The sequence below is a fragment of the Pseudoliparis swirei genome, chromosome 5 (genome assembly GCF_029220125.1).
Source record: "Pseudoliparis swirei isolate HS2019 ecotype Mariana Trench chromosome 5, NWPU_hadal_v1, whole genome shotgun sequence".
In the NCBI taxonomy this organism is placed as follows: domain Eukaryota; kingdom Metazoa; phylum Chordata; class Actinopteri; order Perciformes; family Liparidae; genus Pseudoliparis; species Pseudoliparis swirei.
The window spans coordinates 23,638,259-23,659,774 of record NC_079392.1 but is presented as its reverse complement, the minus strand read 5'-3'; the positions used below and the strand labels follow the sequence as shown (position 1 = coordinate 23,659,774).

General features: G+C 46.4%; 1 protein-coding gene across 2 annotated transcripts; it reads left to right on the top strand.

Moving 5' to 3' along the window:
- Nucleotides 1-640: 640 nt before the first annotated feature.
- rgmd (RGM domain family, member D) lies at nt 641-13,494 on the top strand. Of its 2 annotated transcripts, none has more exons than XM_056415158.1 (5): nt 641-811; nt 4,992-5,033; nt 6,804-6,946; nt 9,595-10,103; nt 11,953-13,494. In XM_056415158.1, exons 2-5 carry the CDS (start codon nt 4,996-4,998, stop codon nt 12,625-12,627), a joined length of 1,365 nt encoding a protein of 454 aa, XP_056271133.1. In that variant the 5' UTR covers nt 641-811; nt 4,992-4,995; the 3' UTR covers nt 12,628-13,494. The 2 variants fall into 2 exon arrangements, with proteins under 2 accessions (XP_056271133.1, XP_056271135.1); XM_056415160.1 differs by lacking the exon at nt 641-811 and adding an exon at nt 2,560-2,602.
- Nucleotides 13,495-21,516: the final 8,022 nt, after the last annotated feature.

Below are 21,516 nucleotides of genomic sequence, written 5' to 3'. Positions count from 1 at the left end.
GGTTAATCACATTCACACATCTCCTCGCCACGTGTTTTTTTTGCAGCACGCCGACTGATCCTCCCCCCCCCAAAAAAAACCCCACACATTACGGGGCATGATCCCTCTTGTTGTGCGGATTCTGCTCGTATCGTCTCGTGGCTCAACGGTTGACGCCGCGTGAAAGAGGGCCGGGTGCCCCCCCCCCCCCCCGGCGGGGTGGAGGTTGTGGACCCGTGGCGTTTTTTTTCTTTTTTTGCCGAGTGTGGCAAAAAAGTAACCCAAAAAAACACACGTTGATAAGGACTTTTTAAAAAAGCGAGATAACAGACAGGGGCTCACTCACGTGGCACACATGCTTGGCCTGGGGGGGGGGGGGGGGCAACGGGTCGGAATATCCGGGAATACAAGTAAGCGCGAGTGTGTGTGGGTGTGTGAGTGTGTGTGGGTGTGTCTGTTTTCGGGAATATGCGTGCACGTGATTGCGCATCAATCTTTTTTCCGTTGAGGTTTTTTCTTCTTCTTTTTTTTCCCCTCTCTCTCTCTCTCTCTCGCTCCCTCTCTTCTCAGAAGTGCCCTACCCAGATATGTGGGAATTAGGCCACATCGCTCACTGCCGTCCTGCCCTAATCAAAGTGCCGATTCTTGAAACGGACAGCTGTTGTCATGTGCCCTCGATGCCGAGCGGCTATCTGTCCCCGCGGCGCCGCCCGCCCTCTTAGTTGGCCAGCTGAAGTCGTGGTGAACGCCGCGCGCTCCTTTCAAACTGCACTCACGGCGTCGCCTCCGGTTCACCACATACAGCGACCACCACAAACACACTTGACCCACGGTACGTCCCTTTATTCTTCCTCCTTGAAATTAGGAAACGCCTGCAGATGCTAATTGATGAACGATAATGTCGATAGAAAGTGACTTTTACTCCGTGCGGACGCCACGATATCGGAACTCACGAACACGCCGGAGTGTCGATGGCAGAGCGACTCGCCGACACCGGCTGAAGGGTTGTTTTTTAATCTGTATGCATGACCCCCGTACAAGCGTGTGAGGATTGACTTTAACGGAAATGTGAGAAACATCTGCTGAAAAGATAAAGGGGGGGGGGGGCAAACCATATCAATTTCCCAGCTCTTCATGTGGATTTTTCTCAGTCCATAGCGAGGGGGGGGGGGCTCGTTTAAGCTCGATTTGGTGGAAGTGTACACCACGGCCATGTGCCACCATGCGCCGCCATGTTTCAGTGCCTTTAAATCCACTCACGCAGCGGGGGGGCATTCTCCAAATGCCTTCTGGGTGAAACTTTGGAAGATCAGAATGGCTAAGTTTACACACTCCCGAGTTATTGTCTGTTCGTCTATTCCTGGTCCGGGGCCAGTTGTCCGGGACAGAAACAATAGCAACTGTCGCAGGCGAGCTGAAGGACACGGCTTTAGGGTTAGGGTGAGACGCGTCTGCGGATTAAACCTCGAGCCCGTCAGGTGGAAAGGGCAAATGCTTGAGAGAACTTTAAAATCTCTTAATTCTTTAGATTTCAGAAGGGATTTCAAAATTCAAAACTATTGATTTCCATGATTCCGTGCAAGTCAAAAAAAGATCTGTTCAAGTCTATTGAAATTAACGAGAGAGAGAGAGAACAAATAAACCTGCTTACGAAATTGACGTAAAGAGGAACTAGCGTTGTCTTGGTGACGGAAAACAAGATGGCGATAGCATTTTCATTAGCATCTGGCTAGCAGTCTTTTAAGGACATTTCTAACCCCAAAATATAACTTAAAATCGAATAAAGCATGTCATTTTGGCAAAAATGTACATTATGGTGAAAATATTGAGTGTAGATTCTTAAGCTGGAGGGCGCGGAGCAGAGTTATAACTCATAGTTCAGGGTTTTTTGTTGTTTCCGCAGGTCATTACGAAGCAATTTGTTGCCTGTTTCTAGAACACATGGCTCGGGTGACTCGGAGCGTGGGAGTGTCGTCACGTTGTGCAGCGGAATCGGCTTCACGGGCCGCTCAGTGAAGCCAGACGCGCAACTGTTTTCGCTACTTGATTCATGAGTTGGAAAAACAACAGGGCCAGGCTAGAAGAAGACAATATATATGTGTATATATTGGAGAATTCGAAGATTGGGGAGAGGTTCAACTCTCAAAACACACACTCACAGAACACATATGCGGGGGGTTCGGGGTCAGAGGTCAAATGGCCCTGAACTCTCTCTCCCTTTAGGCTTGAGGACATCAGAGGTCCCCGTGTGTGTTGCTGCTCTGCATTTGTTTTACCCATCATCCCTCACCAGTCGGGGACGACCCCGCGACCCCGCGGCTAGGGTTACCTGCCAGTCGACTGTCTATTCATGAGCACGGGGGCTTGACGCTGGGTCAACATTTGTTCCGAGGCAAACGAGGGAGAGAAGGAGAAGAATGAGAAGAAGAATGAGAAGAAGAAGAAGAGTAGTTTACTTTAAGCAGTAATACGCCATTATCTTTCTGTCAGAGAAAACTCATCTTTGAAGAAGGAAGAGGAGATTAAGAAGAAGAAGAAGAGGAAAAGGAAGAAGAGAGGAGTTTGGTGCAACAAAAAGAAAACTCAAGATTCAGCTAGAAAGAAAGAAAAGTATATATTACCGGTAAGAAGTTTTATAATCCTTTTATTGAAATTGAGTCACTTCTACTCCAGTGAATAACCTGAAATGGTACAAAGGTGAGCGGAAAACTGCTTGAGTTAAACGAAAAAGATTAGGTTTACCAAAAACTGAAAAATAATGTAAACTTCAGTGTTCTACAAAACAGGTAATAGGTAATTAAGGGTTAACGACTTGCAGCTGAAGTAAATTAAGCCTTGAAAGTTGATGCTCACAATTCCTACAGGTGTCTCCACTTGTGTTGATTACTTACAACCTCCGTCTGTATAACAGCAGTGTAGGAACAGACGCTGTTACTACATTCTCGTCAGCACTATTTGGACAGTAGAGTACTGCAGGTAGTCGTATATTACTCTTATAATGGCAAGAAAAAGGCAATTAACAAAGGAAGACAGACCATTATAGCCCTTAAAAGTGTTCGTCTTTCCTTTAGAGACATTGAGGTGTTCTAAAACTTATACCCGGTAGTATATACAGGACTGTCTCAGAACAGCTGAGTGTTTGTCAAGGCTCAGGAAACCCTTGCAGGTGTTTCAAGTTATACTTTTCATGATATTCTAATATTTAGAGATAGGATATTTGAGTTTTTATATATATATGCTTTAAATTGAAATAAATAAATAAAAATGTATTCTCCTTTTGTCTCCGTGCTCAGAAGTTAAGCTTGCAGGCGGAGCGCGGCTCGGCCTTGCTGCTCTCATGACACGCAAGTGCGATAATTCCTGTTTACTTATAGAGACAAAGATCCAAAGGGACTCGGCAAACAGTCGCCTGCATGGATACCTATTGAGGGGTACCTAAAAAAACACTCAGAAAGCACCCCCCCCACACACACACACCCCCTGTGTGTGCTGTCAGCTATCAATCAGGGTGCCGTAAGTGGGATCCTTGAGTCGAGATGCTATCAGCGCGGCCCCGTATACACTCACACCACAGTTCCCCTTATCTGGAGCTGAGATAACAGATCCCCCTTCTCCTGCCAGCGAGAGGCCTGAACCAGACATACCAGGTCTCTGCATCGCTCTCCATCTCCCTCTCACTCTGCGTCTCAGCTGTGCTGCAGGACACTTCATTTCAGATTGAGGGGGGGAGGGGGGAGTGAGGGAGGGAGAAGGGGAAAAAAACCAGTCAATTTGCTCTGGTTCCTGTTTTAAAATTCAATAAGCTCGTCTCTTATATTGCAACCGTGTGGCGCTGGCGGAGGGGCGCGTGCTACTCCTGATCCCAATCTCTGATGCTATCGGCCCCCCCAGAAGAAACGCGATACACGTTTCACTTGACGAATCTAGATGGGCATGAAATTGAACGAGAAGAAAAAAATCAGAAGCATGACACATGAACAATTTCCTGCATTTTTTTTCTTCTTTTCGCCGGGGTATTGTTTTGTAAACATTGCAATGGAAGAATAAAAATGAACCCCATTTAAAAAGGTGTACAGCTCCCGTTCGGGTTAGTTTTTTTTTTTTGCAACTCTAAAGCTGTATTTACATGTTTTTTTAAACCATGCACATTACCGGAGTTACTGCAGTGTGCGTTGACCACGTTGCGGTGCACACGCGTGTGAGGTCACTGCAGAGCCGAGGAGATGATCCTGGAGCGGCCCCTGTGTGTTTTCGGGGCTTCCACCAGACCACAGCACGTTGGGCCTAATAACAACAACAAGCATCCCGGCGTGGAGCTGGTCCCGCAGTGTGAGGATCTTAATGAGGAACATGTGGAGCTGCCCAGACACACAGTCAGAGGAAACCCAATCCCCCCCCCCCCTCCTGCTTTTTTCTCTCTTCATTTTCTTCGCCCTTCCCCCCCGTTTCACCAATTCTTTCCTTCTCAGTCTCTAAGTTTTACTCACTCCTTTAAAGTTTGTTCAAAAACACTTTGGAGTTTGCTCTGCAATCCAAATTTAAACTATTTTGTCTCTCTCTTGCAACCAGAACAAGTGACCTAATTGTCTGCGGGAGAAATATATTGGCCTTGTTTTTACCTGATCTCTGCAGCCCGCTCCCTCTCTCTCTCACTTGTTTTAGAGCCGGTTGCATATACAAACCGCCGGGTCATGCAACGCAAGACGCTCAGAAGGAAACACGGGAAGAAAGAGGCTCTTTCTGCGCCCATCAAGCCTGACAGGCTTCTTTCATGTGCTGAATTCATCCTTAGCGCCCACCTGGATCAATTAACTGTTTGCTTCAGTGCTCATCCGTCCCGCAGAGTGGATCCCGAGCTCATTTAGCAGACGGCGGCGTATCGAGTGAAACTAGGGCTTTGATTTTGTTGTCTTTTATCTTTGGGGGTGGGGTGGGGGGGCATGCAGATGTGTTATTTATTCATGTCTGGTTGACTTATTGAAGTCGACGCTGCGTTTCTTTTTTTCCTGCAGGAAAATGTCATCCTTCGCTCCCGAGGAGAAACGCCGCAACAGGTGAGACGTTCATTTTGTTTGGGTTTTTTATTTATTTTGCCGCACACCATCAACACCATCCGCCCCCCCCCCCCCCCCCCCCCCGACCCACCCACCGCGACACACTGATAATACACAGTGAAACCGGTTTGATGGGATTTCAAAAAAAAAAAAAAAAAACGTGACCGTAAAAGTGCAGCGGCCATAAAGCGGATGAACCAAGCAGAGCCTCCGAAATTAGCTGAACCAACAGAGTGCAGGTAGAGAGCCCTCTGGGGGGATAGACTTGGCACAGTGGATCCAGTGTGACCGAGGCCCTCCTGGCAGCTCGGGACCATCCAAACGTTCCACTTGAGTTGAGCTGTCTTCGTTTCCCCCCCTCCACTATATATATCAGCCCCACATCAACATAGGCCTGTGAAGACCTTTCACGAGACTGACAGGCCACCTGAATCACACAATTGTGTGGCCGGAGGAGCCCGAATGTGTATAGAAAACCCAGTGATCCAATAACTGTCTGGGTTCACTTCTCTCTCATAAAGTCAGGCGGCCAAATGTTACAGCTGCACCCGAAACAGAGCTGGAACATTTCATTCCAGTTCGAGAAAATTACGCAAACTGTGACTGTTGCTGTTCTTCTTATTATTATTCTTTTTTTTTTTAAATACAGAATCTGGGTTGGTGCATTACATTTCTTTATTTGCATGGCACATAAAACCACCAGAGTGTGTCTCAGGAAGAAGAAAAAAGAAAGAAAGCTGGTCAGCGTGTGTGTGTGTGTGTATGTGTGCGCCTTGCAGATGGTCCGGCCTCACAGCAGCTGTGCAAATGAAAGACAGAGTGCCGTTGAAGGAGGTGCGAGAGATGGAAAGTTGGCCACGAAACGGAAAAGAGTAACATGCGAGTTGCAGAGTGGAAATGTAATGGAAAAAATTAAAAAGCTCGCCGAGATTTTTGCTGAGACCAAAAATAATCGACAGTACGTGTTCCCCGACGTGACTAAAGCCCACGAGTGAAACATCACTTTGTATACCCAAACCACAAATGACAAAAATAAGGGATTAATTGACCTTAAATATGACATATAATGCAATGTAATGGAGGAAATCATGTGGGATACACACTATACTCGGCCTAAATAATGACTTTTCAGTTATGGATGAAGCCGGCCACCTTCATCAGGTTCTAAGTTCAACCATGTTAGTTTGGACACGCAATTGTCAATCAAACTTTATTATTCAAAGACTGAGGAAAACAACAGGTGGGAGAATCCTGCTTACTGCTGTAAACACACTGACATTTGTCTCCATTTGGGGGGGGGGGGGGGGGGGGGTCTTTGTGGCCCCTCTGTGCTTTGTGCTGCCAACATTTCTACTGAGGTCGTCTTTACAACTCTTCCCTTCCGATTATGCCGAGTGCCTTCCGAGAGTGGTAACCCTCAGCATTGTGCACGTGCAGTTATAAAAGGCGATTGTTACACTCTTATAAACCACCACAGCCTGTGATTCTCCAATCATAAAATCAGGGCCATAACAATTATGTTGTTGAAAGCACTTTTCCACTGTCTCAAATCCCAGTAATTGCCACTAAATGTAAATATCAAGCGGTTAGTGAGTAATTAGTATTTCATTGGCCGGCAATCACCTCTGGGGCCCCCCACTCCCTCCCTCCCGTCTACGCTTTAAACCCCTCCCTCCTAGAGCCGCCCCTGAAGACAGGGGCCCCCTTTTGAATGACAGCGAAGACGACTTTTTTTTGGTGTGTGTGTGTGTGCGTCTGATTTCCCCGCAGCGTCGATGAGAAGCAGTCGAGGAACTCCATTCTAACTGAATGGATTGGTATGGGGAGAAGCGGACCACAAATCACGGCTAAGCGGCAGCTTTTGGACTGTGTAACGTTCACCATGGTTTTACTTTCGATGCTGTTTCGACCAGGTGAGTGTCGCCCTTATCTTGGTTGACTTTCTTTTCTTTAAAAAAAAAATACTAAATCCGTGCTTCTCCACTCCGCGTAGCTGAATCCCGCTGCCCCCGGCAATGGAGGTGTGTGTGTGTGTGTGTGGGGGGGGGGGGGGGGGGGAATAAAAAGTTAACTTTTTTTCTCCCCCCAGACCCCTCAACAACTATTTTTTCACGTCTCGGACACCGTCCTTCAACACAATAACTTTAAAGTTGTTCGCGTTTGTTTTTGAGTGTTTAAAAAAAAAAATATGGCGAAAAGTCGCCGTTGGTTTGAAAGTATCGCGGACAAAGTAGTAACGTCCGTTGCATCTCAGCCTCCAGACTAACGCCCGTGTCGCTGCTAGCCGAGCAGCACCAGTCAACGCACGTAACGGACGTCTGTTTCGTAACGTGTCGTCCCAAATCGCTCGCGCTAAATCACGACGACGCCAAACGGTGAGTCGACCGACCGCTTTACGGCCACGAGCACCGCTGTTGCCATGGTTTTTATCAAGTCGCGGTTTAGCTGGGAGTTAGCATAGCTCGCTAGCAACTGGGGTCCGAGCACCCGCGGTCTGGCGAGAAGGAAACTACGGAGCTTGTTTTGGTTGATTTTTTTTTTTTAAAGCCACCAAAATACCGTTAACCGGACAACAAACGGTCACATCTACTGTTAAAGTCCAGAGTATTAGAGTTTAGACCGTTTTAAAAGGTCGGCGGACCCGAGCGAACCGTGTTATTTCCCCGTGTTCGTGTATTAACTTTGTGAGCTACCATGCATGATGGGGGTCCGACTGTTTGGCCTCTGAACGTGCCCACGGCCGCTGCTCTCTCGCGAGCATGTTTAGTTCCAATTATTACGGAATAATTGCGTGTTTATTTGATTGAGAGTAGATTTTTCACGGTGGGGGTGCGTTTTGTTTCACTGTTCGATAAAGTTGCACTACTTGGTAAAGGTATTCTTTTGACAGTGTTGTCGATTTTTTGTTGTTGTTGTTCAAAAGCCACCAGAAAACCCCTTTCAATGTGGACATTCACAACTCATACGTATTACTTTTATTTTTTGATATGCACACGTTCTTTTTGTATGTTCATTGTGCAAGATCAAATGAAAGTTGTTGGGCGTTTTCAAATAATTGAAACATGAAAACTGCAAACCATCTTATCTTCATGATCAAATAAAATGTAAAGATAAGCAATATTGAATTACTGTGCTGCACTTTATCTAAAGACCCCTGGGGGCCCTCAGGTTCTTCTTTGTTGTTACAAATGGACTTGACACCATTTAAAAGTTATGGTGCAAGAAATAGTTTATGAAATCAAGTCAGACTTATGTATATACATATTAATAGTTAAGTTTGATTATTAACATGTTGGCCCGTCCTAAAACTACACCACAGCCTTAAGAAAACGGTGTCCTTCATCTCCAGGGTTAACTCCAATCTACTAATCCACCATTACAAACACTGTTGGTCTTGTTCCTTTTCTGCTCTCATATTCTCCTCATGGTCCTCCCACTTGTTGGTAGCCTACTAAGTGCCGGAGCATAAAGACCCTTTGGGGAGATGCCCCGTTGTTGATGCCTGTGCGGGCAGCGATTGTCCGAAAGTGTCAATCACAGCAGACTCGAGTGACCTCGCAGCGCGGCGAGACGGGGGAGGCCTGTTGGAATTCAGAGGAGGGATGCAGGATGCCTTCTAACTTGACCCCTTACACTCTCTGTTTTTTTAAAATCATTATATCAGAGCTGGTGTTGAAGTGCAGCGGCCGTGCGATGCATTAATCATCCGTCCCGTCCTCTTCGGTGAATCGGACGTATGAGCGAAAGAGAGAGAAAAAAAAACGGTGCGCACATATTCTGTGAAATCGCAGCGCTTATCTTGTCGTCTTTGTCCGCACCGTTTGGGAGATTAGATGGAGCTTCGTCGTAAACACAAAGATTATTCTGTTGCAACCGATCCCAATTCATTTGCAGCGGAGGGGGTGCGCTGTGTTGTGGATGCTGCTGAAATGGAGAAAGAAAAAAAAGAAAAAATACATCCACAATCCAGCAGGAGTTCTTATATTCTAGTCAGCACATGAGACTTCCTAACCAAACACAGCACCGGCTTCCAGCTCGGACCCGGAGTTGCTGAACAAGTGCGACTCTGAGGCGTTCGCTGCCCCCGTGTGCCCCGGCCCCGCGATGTAGCTTAATGGACTTCAATTACCCCGGCAACAGCCAAACCGCATTCAACACCCTCAGGCAAACTAACACAGGTTGGTTTCCTCCCACAGAGAGCGGCTATGTGCTGTTGCTGTGAGGGCTAGTTGGGGGAAATAAGATTCCACTGACTCTGGGGCTCAGTGTGGGATCACGGCCTCCTTAGCTCACACATTTCGGGTTTTAATGGCTCTCCTGATTGAGCTAAACTCGATCGTGGAAAAGTTTTAGACCGCGCTGAAGCAACGCATCTGTAAATGTCAGATAGATTACGATCACATTAGGAGAAAACTGGGGTTTTTTTTGTGTTCAAATGGGTGGATTTACTCGGCGGTAATTTAGCCGAGATGGAGGTCACTCGCGAAAATGAGAGGGAGACGCAAATATTTTCACTCCGATGCAAAGAATGTTGACGCTCGTTTGTTTGTTTGTCTTCCAGCTCACTGCCAGCAGTGTCGAATCCAGCGCTGCAATTCGGAGTACGTGTCCTCGACCTCGCACACCAGCGGCCTGCAGGACGACGTGGCTCTGGACGTGGACTACTGCATCGCCCTGCGCGCCTACGCCCTGTGCACCCGGCGGCAGGCGCGCAGCTGCCGGGGCGACCTGGTCTACCACTCGGCCGTCTTCCGCATCAAGGAGCTGTTCTCCCAGCACAACTGCTCCAGCGACGGGCCCACCTCCTCCGCCAGGGCGCGCGGCACGGCGCGCCCGGTCGTGCCGGAGCCGTGCGACTACGAGAGCCGGGTCCTCGCGGCGGGCTCGGCCGGCCAGAAGAAATACGCCCACTGTGGATTATTCGGAGACCCGCACCTGCGGACTTTCCGCAACGAGTTTCAGACCTGCAAGGTGGAAGGGGCGTGGCCTCTGATCGACAACCGCTTCCTGTCGGTGCAGGTGACCAACGTGCCGGTCGTGCTGGGCTCCAGCGCCACGGCAACCAGCAAGGTGAGGGCGGGCGGAGCGCAGAGCCGCAACGTGACGAATCGACAAGTTTTGGCGAACGAAAAAAAGACAAACACTTGGATCCCGTTCAGATATCGCCGTGCACTTGTAGATATTGTTAAGTTGTTAGCGACGCGATCTTTACAAAACGATGATATCGTGACAAGTATCGTCGCAGCCATAGTTTGGAGCCGCGTTTCCCCACATTCTTTGTGTGCGTGTCATGTGACCCCATAAAACAAAAGTAATGTCTACTTTCAAACGCTCTCACCGTCTACATACATCTTCACTTCTTTGTTTTCACTCCCTATATCGTTTTTGAAGTCCGACGGTTTAAATCCATTCAAGATTTCACCGGAAAAAAATGAAAAGACTTTAAAAAATTTTTTTTTGCGAAAAATAGAACGTTGCTCGCTAGCCCGAGTCGCGCCATAAAGCATCAACATGTGAAGTTAATCGTCATTCCACGGTGCCTCTCGAGCCTCCAGCATTCCTCTAGCCTCGGAGCGCCTTCAGATCTCTGAGGGGAAAGAGAGAGGGAGTCGTCAGCGGTGTTGAATCACAGACACGCTCGAGCGCTCTACCTTTTAACACATGGGTGGTCATATGGTCGTGGTTAACGCTCACTCAAACTTTTCCCTCCACCGCCACGATCAGGAATGTTTTTTCACCCCTCTGGTCAAATAATTAACTGGGTGCTTTTTTTCCGTGAATGTGGAGTAATGTGGAAAAACAAAGGAATAATTGGACGGCAGGAAAGGGCTTTTGATTCTGTTGATGAAGTAGGCTGGCGGGGGGGGGGGGTTCAGGCTTTTCAAAAAAGTGTTCAAACCTTCATCATGTCTTTGATACTCGGTCACATTGGTATACAAGACTCAGCACGCACAGATCATGTCCATGAAAACAGGTTAAGAAAGCTGCTTTAATTTGAATCACAGGCGTGAATAGTACATTTATTTTGTTGCCCACTGTGAGGGAATGTCATTGACTTTACATGGTCAAATATTAACTCCAATGTTTGAAAACTATACGAAACAAATTAATATTAAGACATATTTAAGCGTCTTTGAGTACTATGAAAAGCACTATAGAAATTGTATGTATTATTATTAATATTGCACTAGGGATTTCAGAATAAAGTCAATAAAGGCACTTTAAAGTGTATTTTTGGGTATGCAACCTAATGCGAACCTGTAGTCGGGGATATCTGTGCCGGCTCCCTTCACGATTTTGGAGTTGTTTGCAACTGCCAGACCCGAGACAGGAAATCATCCATCAAATACTGTATCCCGCCGTAAGAGTAAACGTAACCACAGCCACCACTTTGTCACGATGCTTTGAACAAACACAGGTTAGGCCCACATTTTTTTCCAAAGCTCAGCCGGAATACAAATCACAGTCAGTCACTCGGCCAGCGGAGGAGAAGTCTTGGAAAATGCATGACGGTTTGAGGCCGTTGGAGCCGACGTTCAGAGAGGACTAGTGGAGGTATTGCGTTTTAGTATGTGTGTGTTTTCCCCCCCCAGGTAAAGGAAATAGTGAGGACCACACAATGATTTTGGTTTATTTGCACAGTTTCTCTTTGGGTGGTAACAATCCAGTGGTCCAGTGACAGCAATCACTCTCACCCTGTAAAAAATGTGGGCCATCAACACCTCCCACAGCAGTCAAAACGTTTGGGTTCCTGCTGCCACCTGGTGGCTGTAATTGGTACTGCGCATATTCAACACCAATTAGGGCACACGCTTGTAATGCTTGTCATTAGATTTAGCAAAGAAGAGTCCTTTATTCAAGCGACACGAGTCAAACTACAAGAGAGTCCTGCTGATCTTTAATGTTCCTCTCGTTTCAGATCACTGTGATCTTCAAGTCCTTCCAAGGCTGCACGGATCAGAAGGTGTACCAGGCCACCACAGAAGATCTGCCGCTGGCCTTTCAAGACGGGACCCGCACCGGCGGCGAGAGCGGCAGCCTGACCGTCGTGGAGCGCGGCGGCGCCGGGGCGGGCCGCCAGGTGAAGATCCAGGCCCGGTACATCGGCACGTCCATCATCGTCCGGCGCGTGGGCAGCTACCTGACCTTCGCCATCCGCATGCCGGAAGACACCCTGGACTACTCGGAGGGCAACGGCGGCCTGCAGCTCTGCCTGCACGGCTGCCCGCGCAACGAGCTCATCAAAGAGCACACGCTGGGCCGCCAGAGCCAGCAGCCGCAGGGCACCAACACAGAGCTGGGGCGGCTGCGGCCCCCGCACCAGGTGTACACCGTGGAGCGGGCCACGGCCAGGTGCAGGGAGACCCTGCAGGTGGAGGACGTGTACTTTCAGTCCTGCGTGTTTGACTTGCTGACCACCGGAGACCCCGAGTTCTCCATGGCGGCCTACGGCGCTCTGGAGGATTTAAAGGCGCTGCCGCCGAGTAAACTGAAGCAGAATTGGCCGAGGACGACTCGTCTTTACAACCGAGCGGCGGCGGCGGCGGCCGACGGCCCGCTGCTCTCGCTCCTCGTCATTCTGCTGCTTTTGTAAAAAAATAAATATAGAAATCCCCCCCCCCCCCCCAAAAAAAAGAAACCTTGAGAAAAACAGAAGGTGGAAGCATTACCAGCTTGAGGAAAGAGTGAGTCGAGTTCAGACATTTGTATTTTGGGGGGGGGGGAGGGGCAATTTGTGAATGTTGTGATCTTTTTCTGTTTTTGCCATTTGAAGGATTTCACACTCGTTTTTTTTCTTTTCCCCCACTTCACATTTTCCGTGGATTCATGAGTGACGTAATCAGTAAAAAATAAAATAAATGCATGATCTTATGTGGTTTGGGGTCCACACGCTCACTTCACTGGTAATCGGTTTACGGCAGCTAAATAAACGGCATGGCTATTTTTTGTAAATATAAACGTCATAGTGCCCAACCTTCAAACTCTCCACTCTGCATGAAGCTGCACATGTAACTCCAAACTGTATGGACGCTTCTAGATCCTGTATAATCCAGTAATATCAATTAGCACTTAAAAAAAGGTTTTAACAGCAAGTTGCATGTTTTCAGATGTCATCTTTGTCTATTTCAACAGTTAATTTCAGTCTGCTAAATACACAGGATCCAACAACTGTATGTAAAAAAAACTACCTATCCATAACATATGGTGTGTCACTCAACAGTTATCATCTTCTGTGAAACACTCCCTCTTCAAGCTGTTTGGCTTCCAGTTTTTAAAAAAAAGGTTTAAAAAAACATCAAAATCTTTCTACAATAATATATTAAAAGAGTGTATATATGTGTTTTATATTGTGTACATTTGCCTGTTTATAGATGTGTTAACTGTAATGTGTTTTTAGTTTTTGAGTAAGAAAGTAAACTAATATGTTTGTACTTTTCTGTATTAAAAGTGTTGGACACTGGATTTACGTCGTTTTTTCCCCCCGGGTCGCTATTCTACCTGGTATCTCAGCGTTTATTTGTTATCGCATCACTGTAAATAAGTGTGTGCAGATGTCTTCCGTCAGCTTTTATTATCTCTTTTGAACCTTTTTAAAAAACATAAAAACACATCTCCCGTTTCTGGGGGTCAAGATGACGAACGAAGAAAAAAAACACCAAACGCCTTCGCGGTGGCGGCGGCTTAAAGAGTGGCAGCAGCTCCTGGCCGTGTGCTTGCAATACCAGCCGCGTCCTGATGGGGTCCTCAGTCCATAAGGCCTGCCAGCTTGTAGGAGGCAGACAGCTTTGACAAGCTGGCTGTGTAGCTGTAGGGATCCACAGTATGTTCTCAGTCCCCTGTGTAAATGTTACCTCTGAGTGCTGAGCTGGCTGCTGGCTTTGCTTTTGTCTGCCAGAGCGCTGCATGGCTCCAAATAGGATTTAGTCTGTGGTTTAACACCAGGTTAGAGTCAACACGCCGCTGATATTTACACTGAGGAAGAGGGGGGGATGTGATCAGTTTTCATCGACCATAAAAAATAAAAAAAAGGCAATTAAGAAAGCTCCTGCACACTCCTTGCGAAGACGTTGCACATTATTGCGCCATAATTAGTAGACGCAATTTGAATTTATATCTGGAATTAAAGGTTAAAGCGTCTCGGGGGCTTTTTTTTTTTACAACTCTCCAGGGACAAAGTGCTTCGTCACAGTCGCGATCGTACCTCGATCCGTCCCCGTCGCGTTTCTTCAAACACGGCCGATGACGGCGAGCCGTGGGGTTGGGAAGGAGCTGGCTGTTTAAAAAAAATAAAAAATACGCCACTATTTTTACATATCACATGTCGTAAAAAAAATCAAGTTATCTTTGGGTGATGCCACATCATCGTCCCATCCTCAATATTAGGATGCAGAGCGTGGGAGTGGTGGTTAAAACCTGCTGTGGTCTCGTCTCGGGGAAGGCAGCGAGTGCTGGAAAGAAACCAAGTACGCGTACTTTATACGAGTCTTAATCCATTACATTTCTGTGGCAAATATACTTTTTACTCCACGTTTATCTCTCAAGTAGAGGTACTTTTCAGTAGAGATGGAAAGCGTTGTCCTGAAAGTGCGATCACATTAAATACATTTCACTCAAGTAGTAGTATTTGTGTAAAACTGCACTTATTTTGAAAGTAGGTCAGTTAAAATGTACCGAGTGAATTTTACTGCCAGCCTCCGATTGTGAAATCCTTTTTGGCTTATCTGACAGAGGTTTTAGGCTTCCAATCCCAGCAGAGACGTCGGTAGCCTATAGTCGTCTCTTTGTAGGACACAGATTTATGTTACTCTTAAAACCACGAGGTTTTATTGTGCTTTTCTGTCACGTCTTATCTTTCTTTTTTGGATTGATTGTTACCGTGTTACATTTCGGGGGTTGGGTGGAAACCAGGGGGGGTGAAATACTGTTAAATCAAAGAGTAGCCTGCTAAATAGATTGCGGTAAATGTCCAGTTAAAACACACAAATAGCGCAACGTCAGCAAGACACCTTCGGGCCGATTCTCAATTATAATTAAACATGGCCTCGCGATAATTTTACCGGAAGAGAGAAGACAGGTGGACAAATTAAACAAACATAACAATAAAAAAACGAGCCACGTGTCAAATTAAACACCACCAAAGAAGAAAACATGTAAACACTGTTTCTACACAGCACATGGGGAGGGGGGGGGGGAATCGTCTGGAGAGCACGAGCTAGTTCAGGAGTGACGTGTTGTGGGGCTCACCTGTCAGCTGCGAAGTCCAGGTGTCACCTCCTCTACTCTCACCTCTTCTACTCTCACCTCCTCTACTCTCACCTCCTCTACTCTCACCTCCTCTACTCTCACCTCCTCCACGCTCTCGTCCCTCGGTCGTGACGTCACCTGTACACGCGGGCGGTCGGTCCCAGTGGCGCCAGTGCACGTGGCCCAACTTTCTTTTTTAAAATATTCACGTGGGTCTACAATAACGCTTTATTATAACCACACATCGTTTATCTGGTCCTTATGTTTAAAATTAATTTTTTTGGAAGCTGCACGTGAACGCAAAAAAACCCAAAACATTTCTGACCTGTCATTTCCGGGTTTGTCTCCAGCCGCGCGCGAGTTCCGCCCTCGCGCGGCCGCAGGCACACCTGCAGCTGCTGATTGATTACTTTCCACCTGCTGCTCCCTGACCCACACCGTGTAGCACAACTTTCATCACGTGACTTTTGTATTTGGGTCTGTGACTTCAAATGTAAAAGCATTTTTTTTACACGAATAACTTTATTACAGTAACGAGAGTCCATGGTAATGCCACTGCATTAAAGAAACACATTTGGATGATTTTAGAACAATTTTAAAAGCCCAGTGGTCCCCAAACGCACCCCGACGGCGTCTTGTTGTGGGGATCCTGTCACGTTCAAGACCCACAGGTAAAAATTATGCAACCTCTTTTTCTTCTTTCCTCTCCCATTAATCATCTCAGCACACTCATCTCATGAGCTATAAAGGGGATTGAAACAGTAAAATGCAGCTTACACCTTGTTGCATCATCCTAACAATCTATTAATGTAATATAAAATGAATAAAGCAGTCACACAACCTTTGCTGCAGAGAACACCCCCTGTACTTTGACTTATACCTTGGGATACTTCTCCCACCACCTCGCCATCGTTTATCTCAATCCATAACGTTAAATATTGTAGACTGAGCTGATTGCAACTGTGTGTGTGTGTGTGTGTGTGTGTGTGTCTCCTTCCATGATTTGACAGCAGAGCTAGGAGCTCGGTTCCTGATTGGTGTCATCTGTTGAGATGCAGCCATCTGACAGCACCGGCCTTATATAACAGCGCCCCGTTGAAAGAAGGTGAGATTCTCGACTTCTGAACATGGAAAGCTCCTTTTTTTTAAAGTGGAGATTGACATTGGAAGACTGGAAATACGTTATAAATCTTCTCTGGCAGCACGGGGGATGTAGCACATGGTTTTCTCGTCCGGCCACTTTGAGCCATCTCGTCTTGACTTTCTCCTGTAAACAAGGATAATTACCAAGCTAATGAGTTGAGGTGGGGGGGGGAGAGAGAAAAAAAACCCTGCATGAGTGATTGATACTCTCGATGGGGAAATTAATTTGATATTAATAGAGCACTTGGCAAGATAAATAGATAGCGGTGTGTGAGTCCTCTCCTTGATTGATAATGGATAGATTGATGGCTGTCGTAATGCAGGATGCTCCTCACACTTCAACGCGGCGGCCTTGATGAAGAGCGCTTGGCGCAATATGGCGCTTCATATCACGACGCTGTTGATCATTACAGTTGCAATCTTGTACACAGATACCTGCTAAGTCACCGTCAATGGCCGAAGGAGGTAGCAACGCACGTGAAAGTAGTGCGACGTCGATGTACTCGGCTGAACTCGGTGTCCTCTGCAGTTTTTGTTTCTCCCTCTGAATATAAAAAAATTAATAAAAATGGCACGTCAGTTTTGAAATTGTAGACCCAGCCCCAATACTCCAGAGTCACTAAATTATAAATGATGAATCCTCAGATGCATATTACATGATAGCAGGCAGAGGATGAGCGGTGGAACACATCTTTTGAACACCCCCCCCCCCAAAAGAAACGTTGCATTTTACGATTTATTGATGCCGTACGTGACGTTCGCTGCTCTTGTGAGATTGTGTTGTGCCTTCAGTTTCATACGTCCCTCCCCATAATGATCACCTTGCATCATTCCTGCAGGCCCCCCCCCCCCCCCCCCACACACACACACATAACCTCCTCTCGCTGAAGTATTTTGCTTAATGATGCACTCACAGTCTGATTGTTGCTCCGAGTAGAAGATGTTCAACATACACATACATTACACCCCGTTACACGGGTCACTGCTGCGGAACAAAGAGTGAGAAGTTACTCATTTCTCAGTGTGTGTGTGTGTGTGTGTGGTTCTCTGCTGCAGCGATTATACAGCTATCTCACACCGCAGGCTCCCTCATACCTTACCAACTCAATCGTTCTGTGTCTCCTCAATAATCAGAGTGACAGCGAGCAACTAGACACATATCTCACCCACCGGCTCCCTCCAGAATGGGTATTGACCTACATATCAAATCATACGCTCCTGGCTTGTGTGATAGAGATTGGGGAGTGTGTGCGTGTGTGTGTGTGTGTGTGTGATTGGCAGTCCCTAGTAAACGCGTTGCATCCCCTGGGTTCCTGCGTCTTATCCACTCTTGAAGGGGGGAGAGCCCCGGCGTTCATCGCTATAGGACGTCCCGTCACTTCAACAGTGTTTACGAGCAGAGAGCAGCTGAGAGCACCTGGTTGTCTGCGTGTGTTTTTTTATTAACGAGGCCGCGTCGCCAAACTTTTAACAAATGGCCCCCCCGACGCCCCGAAAAAAGAAGGGAAGAAAAAAAAAAACAGCTCGGAAATTAGGCATCCGCATCATAAATCTTGGGAAAGTTACAATAATTTGCAATTCACTCCCTCATCAACGGCAATATTACCCTAATTTATTATCTCCCCCGCGCGAGGGGCGTGCAAAGGCCGTGGAGATAAGAGTTTATCAGGAGGGGGATTGATTTTCATTAACTGAATGTAATAAAGATGAACTGCCTGCCGTGCACACTGACCAAGAGCCACACTTTATTGTAATTGGGACAATTTATTTCATGAGCCAGTGGCTCTACTTTTCTCCCCTCCTCCCATATCTGTCGCCTGCTCTTGGAGACGTCTCATCCGCGCCGCGATGCTGCGGTGCTGATGTGAGGAGATGATGATTACCCAGTGCACGTGGCCAGATGTTCCCCTGTCACCAGAGCAACGCTGTAGTTTGTGACGTGCGCACTTGACTGATGCTCAAAGTGATAATGCTATTTGTTTGTTCCCCGATGTCTCCGTTGATCCACGCTGCCTCCCAACCGGCTGATGTTCATGTGTTTTATTTCTTTCTTGTCGTTGTGTTCTTGCTCCCATCATGCATTTCAGTCGCGTCCCCCTGCTGCTTCAGGTGACCCGCTAACCGGTCCCCACAAAGACAGATAAACCAGACTATACATGCATGGGTTTCAATACCAATATATGGAATAAATACATTTTCTCTCCTGAAGCTGCCAGAGTCTCGGGATGAATACCAAAAGTCCTGCGTGGTGCGAGAGCGGCAGATGTGGAACATAAAAAATGTTTACGGAGCTGTGGATGGATGTGCAGCGAAGACCCGACGGATTCTTTAAAAAGGGCAAAGACACCATCGGCAGTTTCATCACTCCACATCAGGTGTGTGTGTGTGTGTGTGTGGGGGGTTAACTCAACGTCACATCACTGTGAGAAAACAAAAACAGTCCTGTTTGAATTTTTATTGTAAAATTGGAAAAAAAGGAGAGAAAGAGAGAAAAGCCCCAATAAGCATTTCTTTTCGATACATATCTTTATCTTACCATAACCGTCAAAGAAAGAAAAAAAGAAAAGAAAAAAGTGGCTGAATAAATAATAAATTAAAATAAATAGATAAATAAATAAATAAATAAATAAACATCAAGTTACATACTTGACCCATAAATTAATTATAAAATGATTTAATCATCAATCATTAATATGAAGTAACCTAAGCAGCAAGTATTAAGAAATTTCAACAGGGGAAAAAAATGTTTGGTTTCTCAGGCTAATACAGAACACATAGTTTTTTTAAATAAGTTTTTGTTCATAAAAAAGATACTGCTTTCCCCGTCAGTTAATCCATGCTGTACTGACACTGCCACAAAAACAGGTGGCGCTCTCCTTTAAAAAAGAAGGAAAGAAAGAAAAACAAGACAACCTGTAAACTGCACTTCCTCCTCTCCAGGTTGAAAGAATAGGATACTGAGATTCCTCTTTTTACGCCCTGCATGTCAATAAAGTCTTCTTCACAGACCATAATGCTGTTTATATGTTTTTGTATGCTTTGTGCTGAGAAACCAGAAAGTTAACATCTTTATAAAGCGACCCCGCCCCCTCCCCTCGGCCCCTCCCCCATTTCAAACCCTAATCTATAATAATGTAACCAAAGAAAGGTCCTGTGCTGATTTTTCCATAATATACAGATTTCATATTTATAATAAGCTACTATCCTTAGCATTCAAACCATAGTCAAAGAATCATATTGTTAATACTAGTAGTACCGTAATCTTTAACCCTCCCAGCCCCCATTGAGCATGCTCAGAGATCGAAAGGGCACCATGGTATAGGATGACGAATAGTAAAAAGAAGTGAGATAGAAATGGATGCAAGAGTGAAAACAATGTAGAAAATAAACTTTAAGTTGGACCACATGCAGCTGAATTGTACCAATACTGGGATCAGCACTGCTATTTCCTGTCTGTTTCTTAGTGGGCTTCCAATCCGCTCTTCGGTAATTCCAAAAAAAAATCGTAACTCAATTAACTTCTCGGATTTCGGTCGTTTCATTACATCGGCGTTTTTTTTCTCCTTTTTTTCCCCCTTCCTTCCTCGAAATTTCAAAGTGGAAATGTATATCGAGGCTTACGCGCCACAAACGCTCTCCGTCCACAAACCGTCGCCGTTTTTAATTGCGTTCAATCAAATTTCATTTCTTTTCTCGTGGCAAGAATGAAATTAACTCGACATCTTTTTTCAAACTCATTACATTTCAGCCACAGCTGGCATCTTTAATTTGCATTACCCAAGCTGTTGTGAAGGCCACATTTAATTTGATTTTAATAATTTAAAAAACTCTCCAGTAGAAATCCCATAAGGAAAGATTTTTGAGTGGGTTTATAAGGCCCTGCATGGCCCCCGGGTAAGGAGGGCATATATCACAGCTTCCTAAAGCTGCCGGGCGCTGACAGCAGAGAGGAAACTAACAGTAACTCACCAGGGGGAACAAAGCTGTCTTCTGGCAAATATATATGAAATCTAACCTTTTTGCTGGAAAGCTCTATTGTATAAAATTACAACCTGAAAGGACCGCCCCCTCCTACGCTGTTATGCTATATCACAAAATCAAATACTTCTTCCTACTGATCAATATTTCCTGAAAACCAACACTATTTATAACAAACGGTCTTCTATTTTTTCTTCTTCTTCAAGGAATCTGGCACTCGTTTACAGTCGGGTGAGGAGATGCAGTGGATATGCTTGCATAATTTGGCAATTCATGATGAGAAAAGGCATTTCTTTCTTCTTTTTTTTTTACAGCATCTAAGTATTGCCTGCAAGAGAACAATATACAGGGAATGAGGGTAGTAACGTTTGTTAAATGGTCTCCTGCTCTGCTGATCCCGTGGACCAGTAATCATACAAATATAGAGAATAAAAATAAAAAAGATGCAGTGAGCGGGACCCGGGGAGCCATTCCGGTGATGTCGTTAGTCGTACCGGACGGCGGAGGCTTCGGCGGTCGTGTTTTCCTCTAAAAAGCCTCGGCGGATGAGGCCGCGGAGACGGGGGGGAAAGCGGCGACAGAAGCTGCCGACGCGTTCTTGAGTTTAGACGACCCCGGAGCGCCGAGGCCTCGGGAGTCCCGAGCGGCGGGGAAGTCGTCCGCGGGAAAAAAAAGTAAATGAGCGAAAAAAGAGTCGGATGATCGAATCTGAGCGTGAAATGGAGAAACAAAAGAACAAAAGATTTCATCTCGGATGCACCTCGTGTTTACGCCGAGTGTCGTCGAATTAAATCCCCGCGCGTCGCGTTGCGACCGCGCCCCCGAAATCGGAAGGGCCGCGTGCGACCGCCGCTAATGGCGCCCTGTCGCCCCGTCGAAGCGGCGGCAGCTGCAGCGAGCGGCACTTACTGGCCTGCAGCTGTCTAATTGATGGATCATTTTGCTCTTAATTTGACCTCCTAAGGGCTGGTGATGCCAGGCTGTTCCTCGCCGCGTACAAGCTCTTAACTGTGTGCTATTGCACCCGTCGGAGAAGAAACAACAACAACAACAACAACAACACGACCACACAGCTGCTTTTCGCTGAAGTGACTCCCGCCCCGTCGAGTCGGAACAC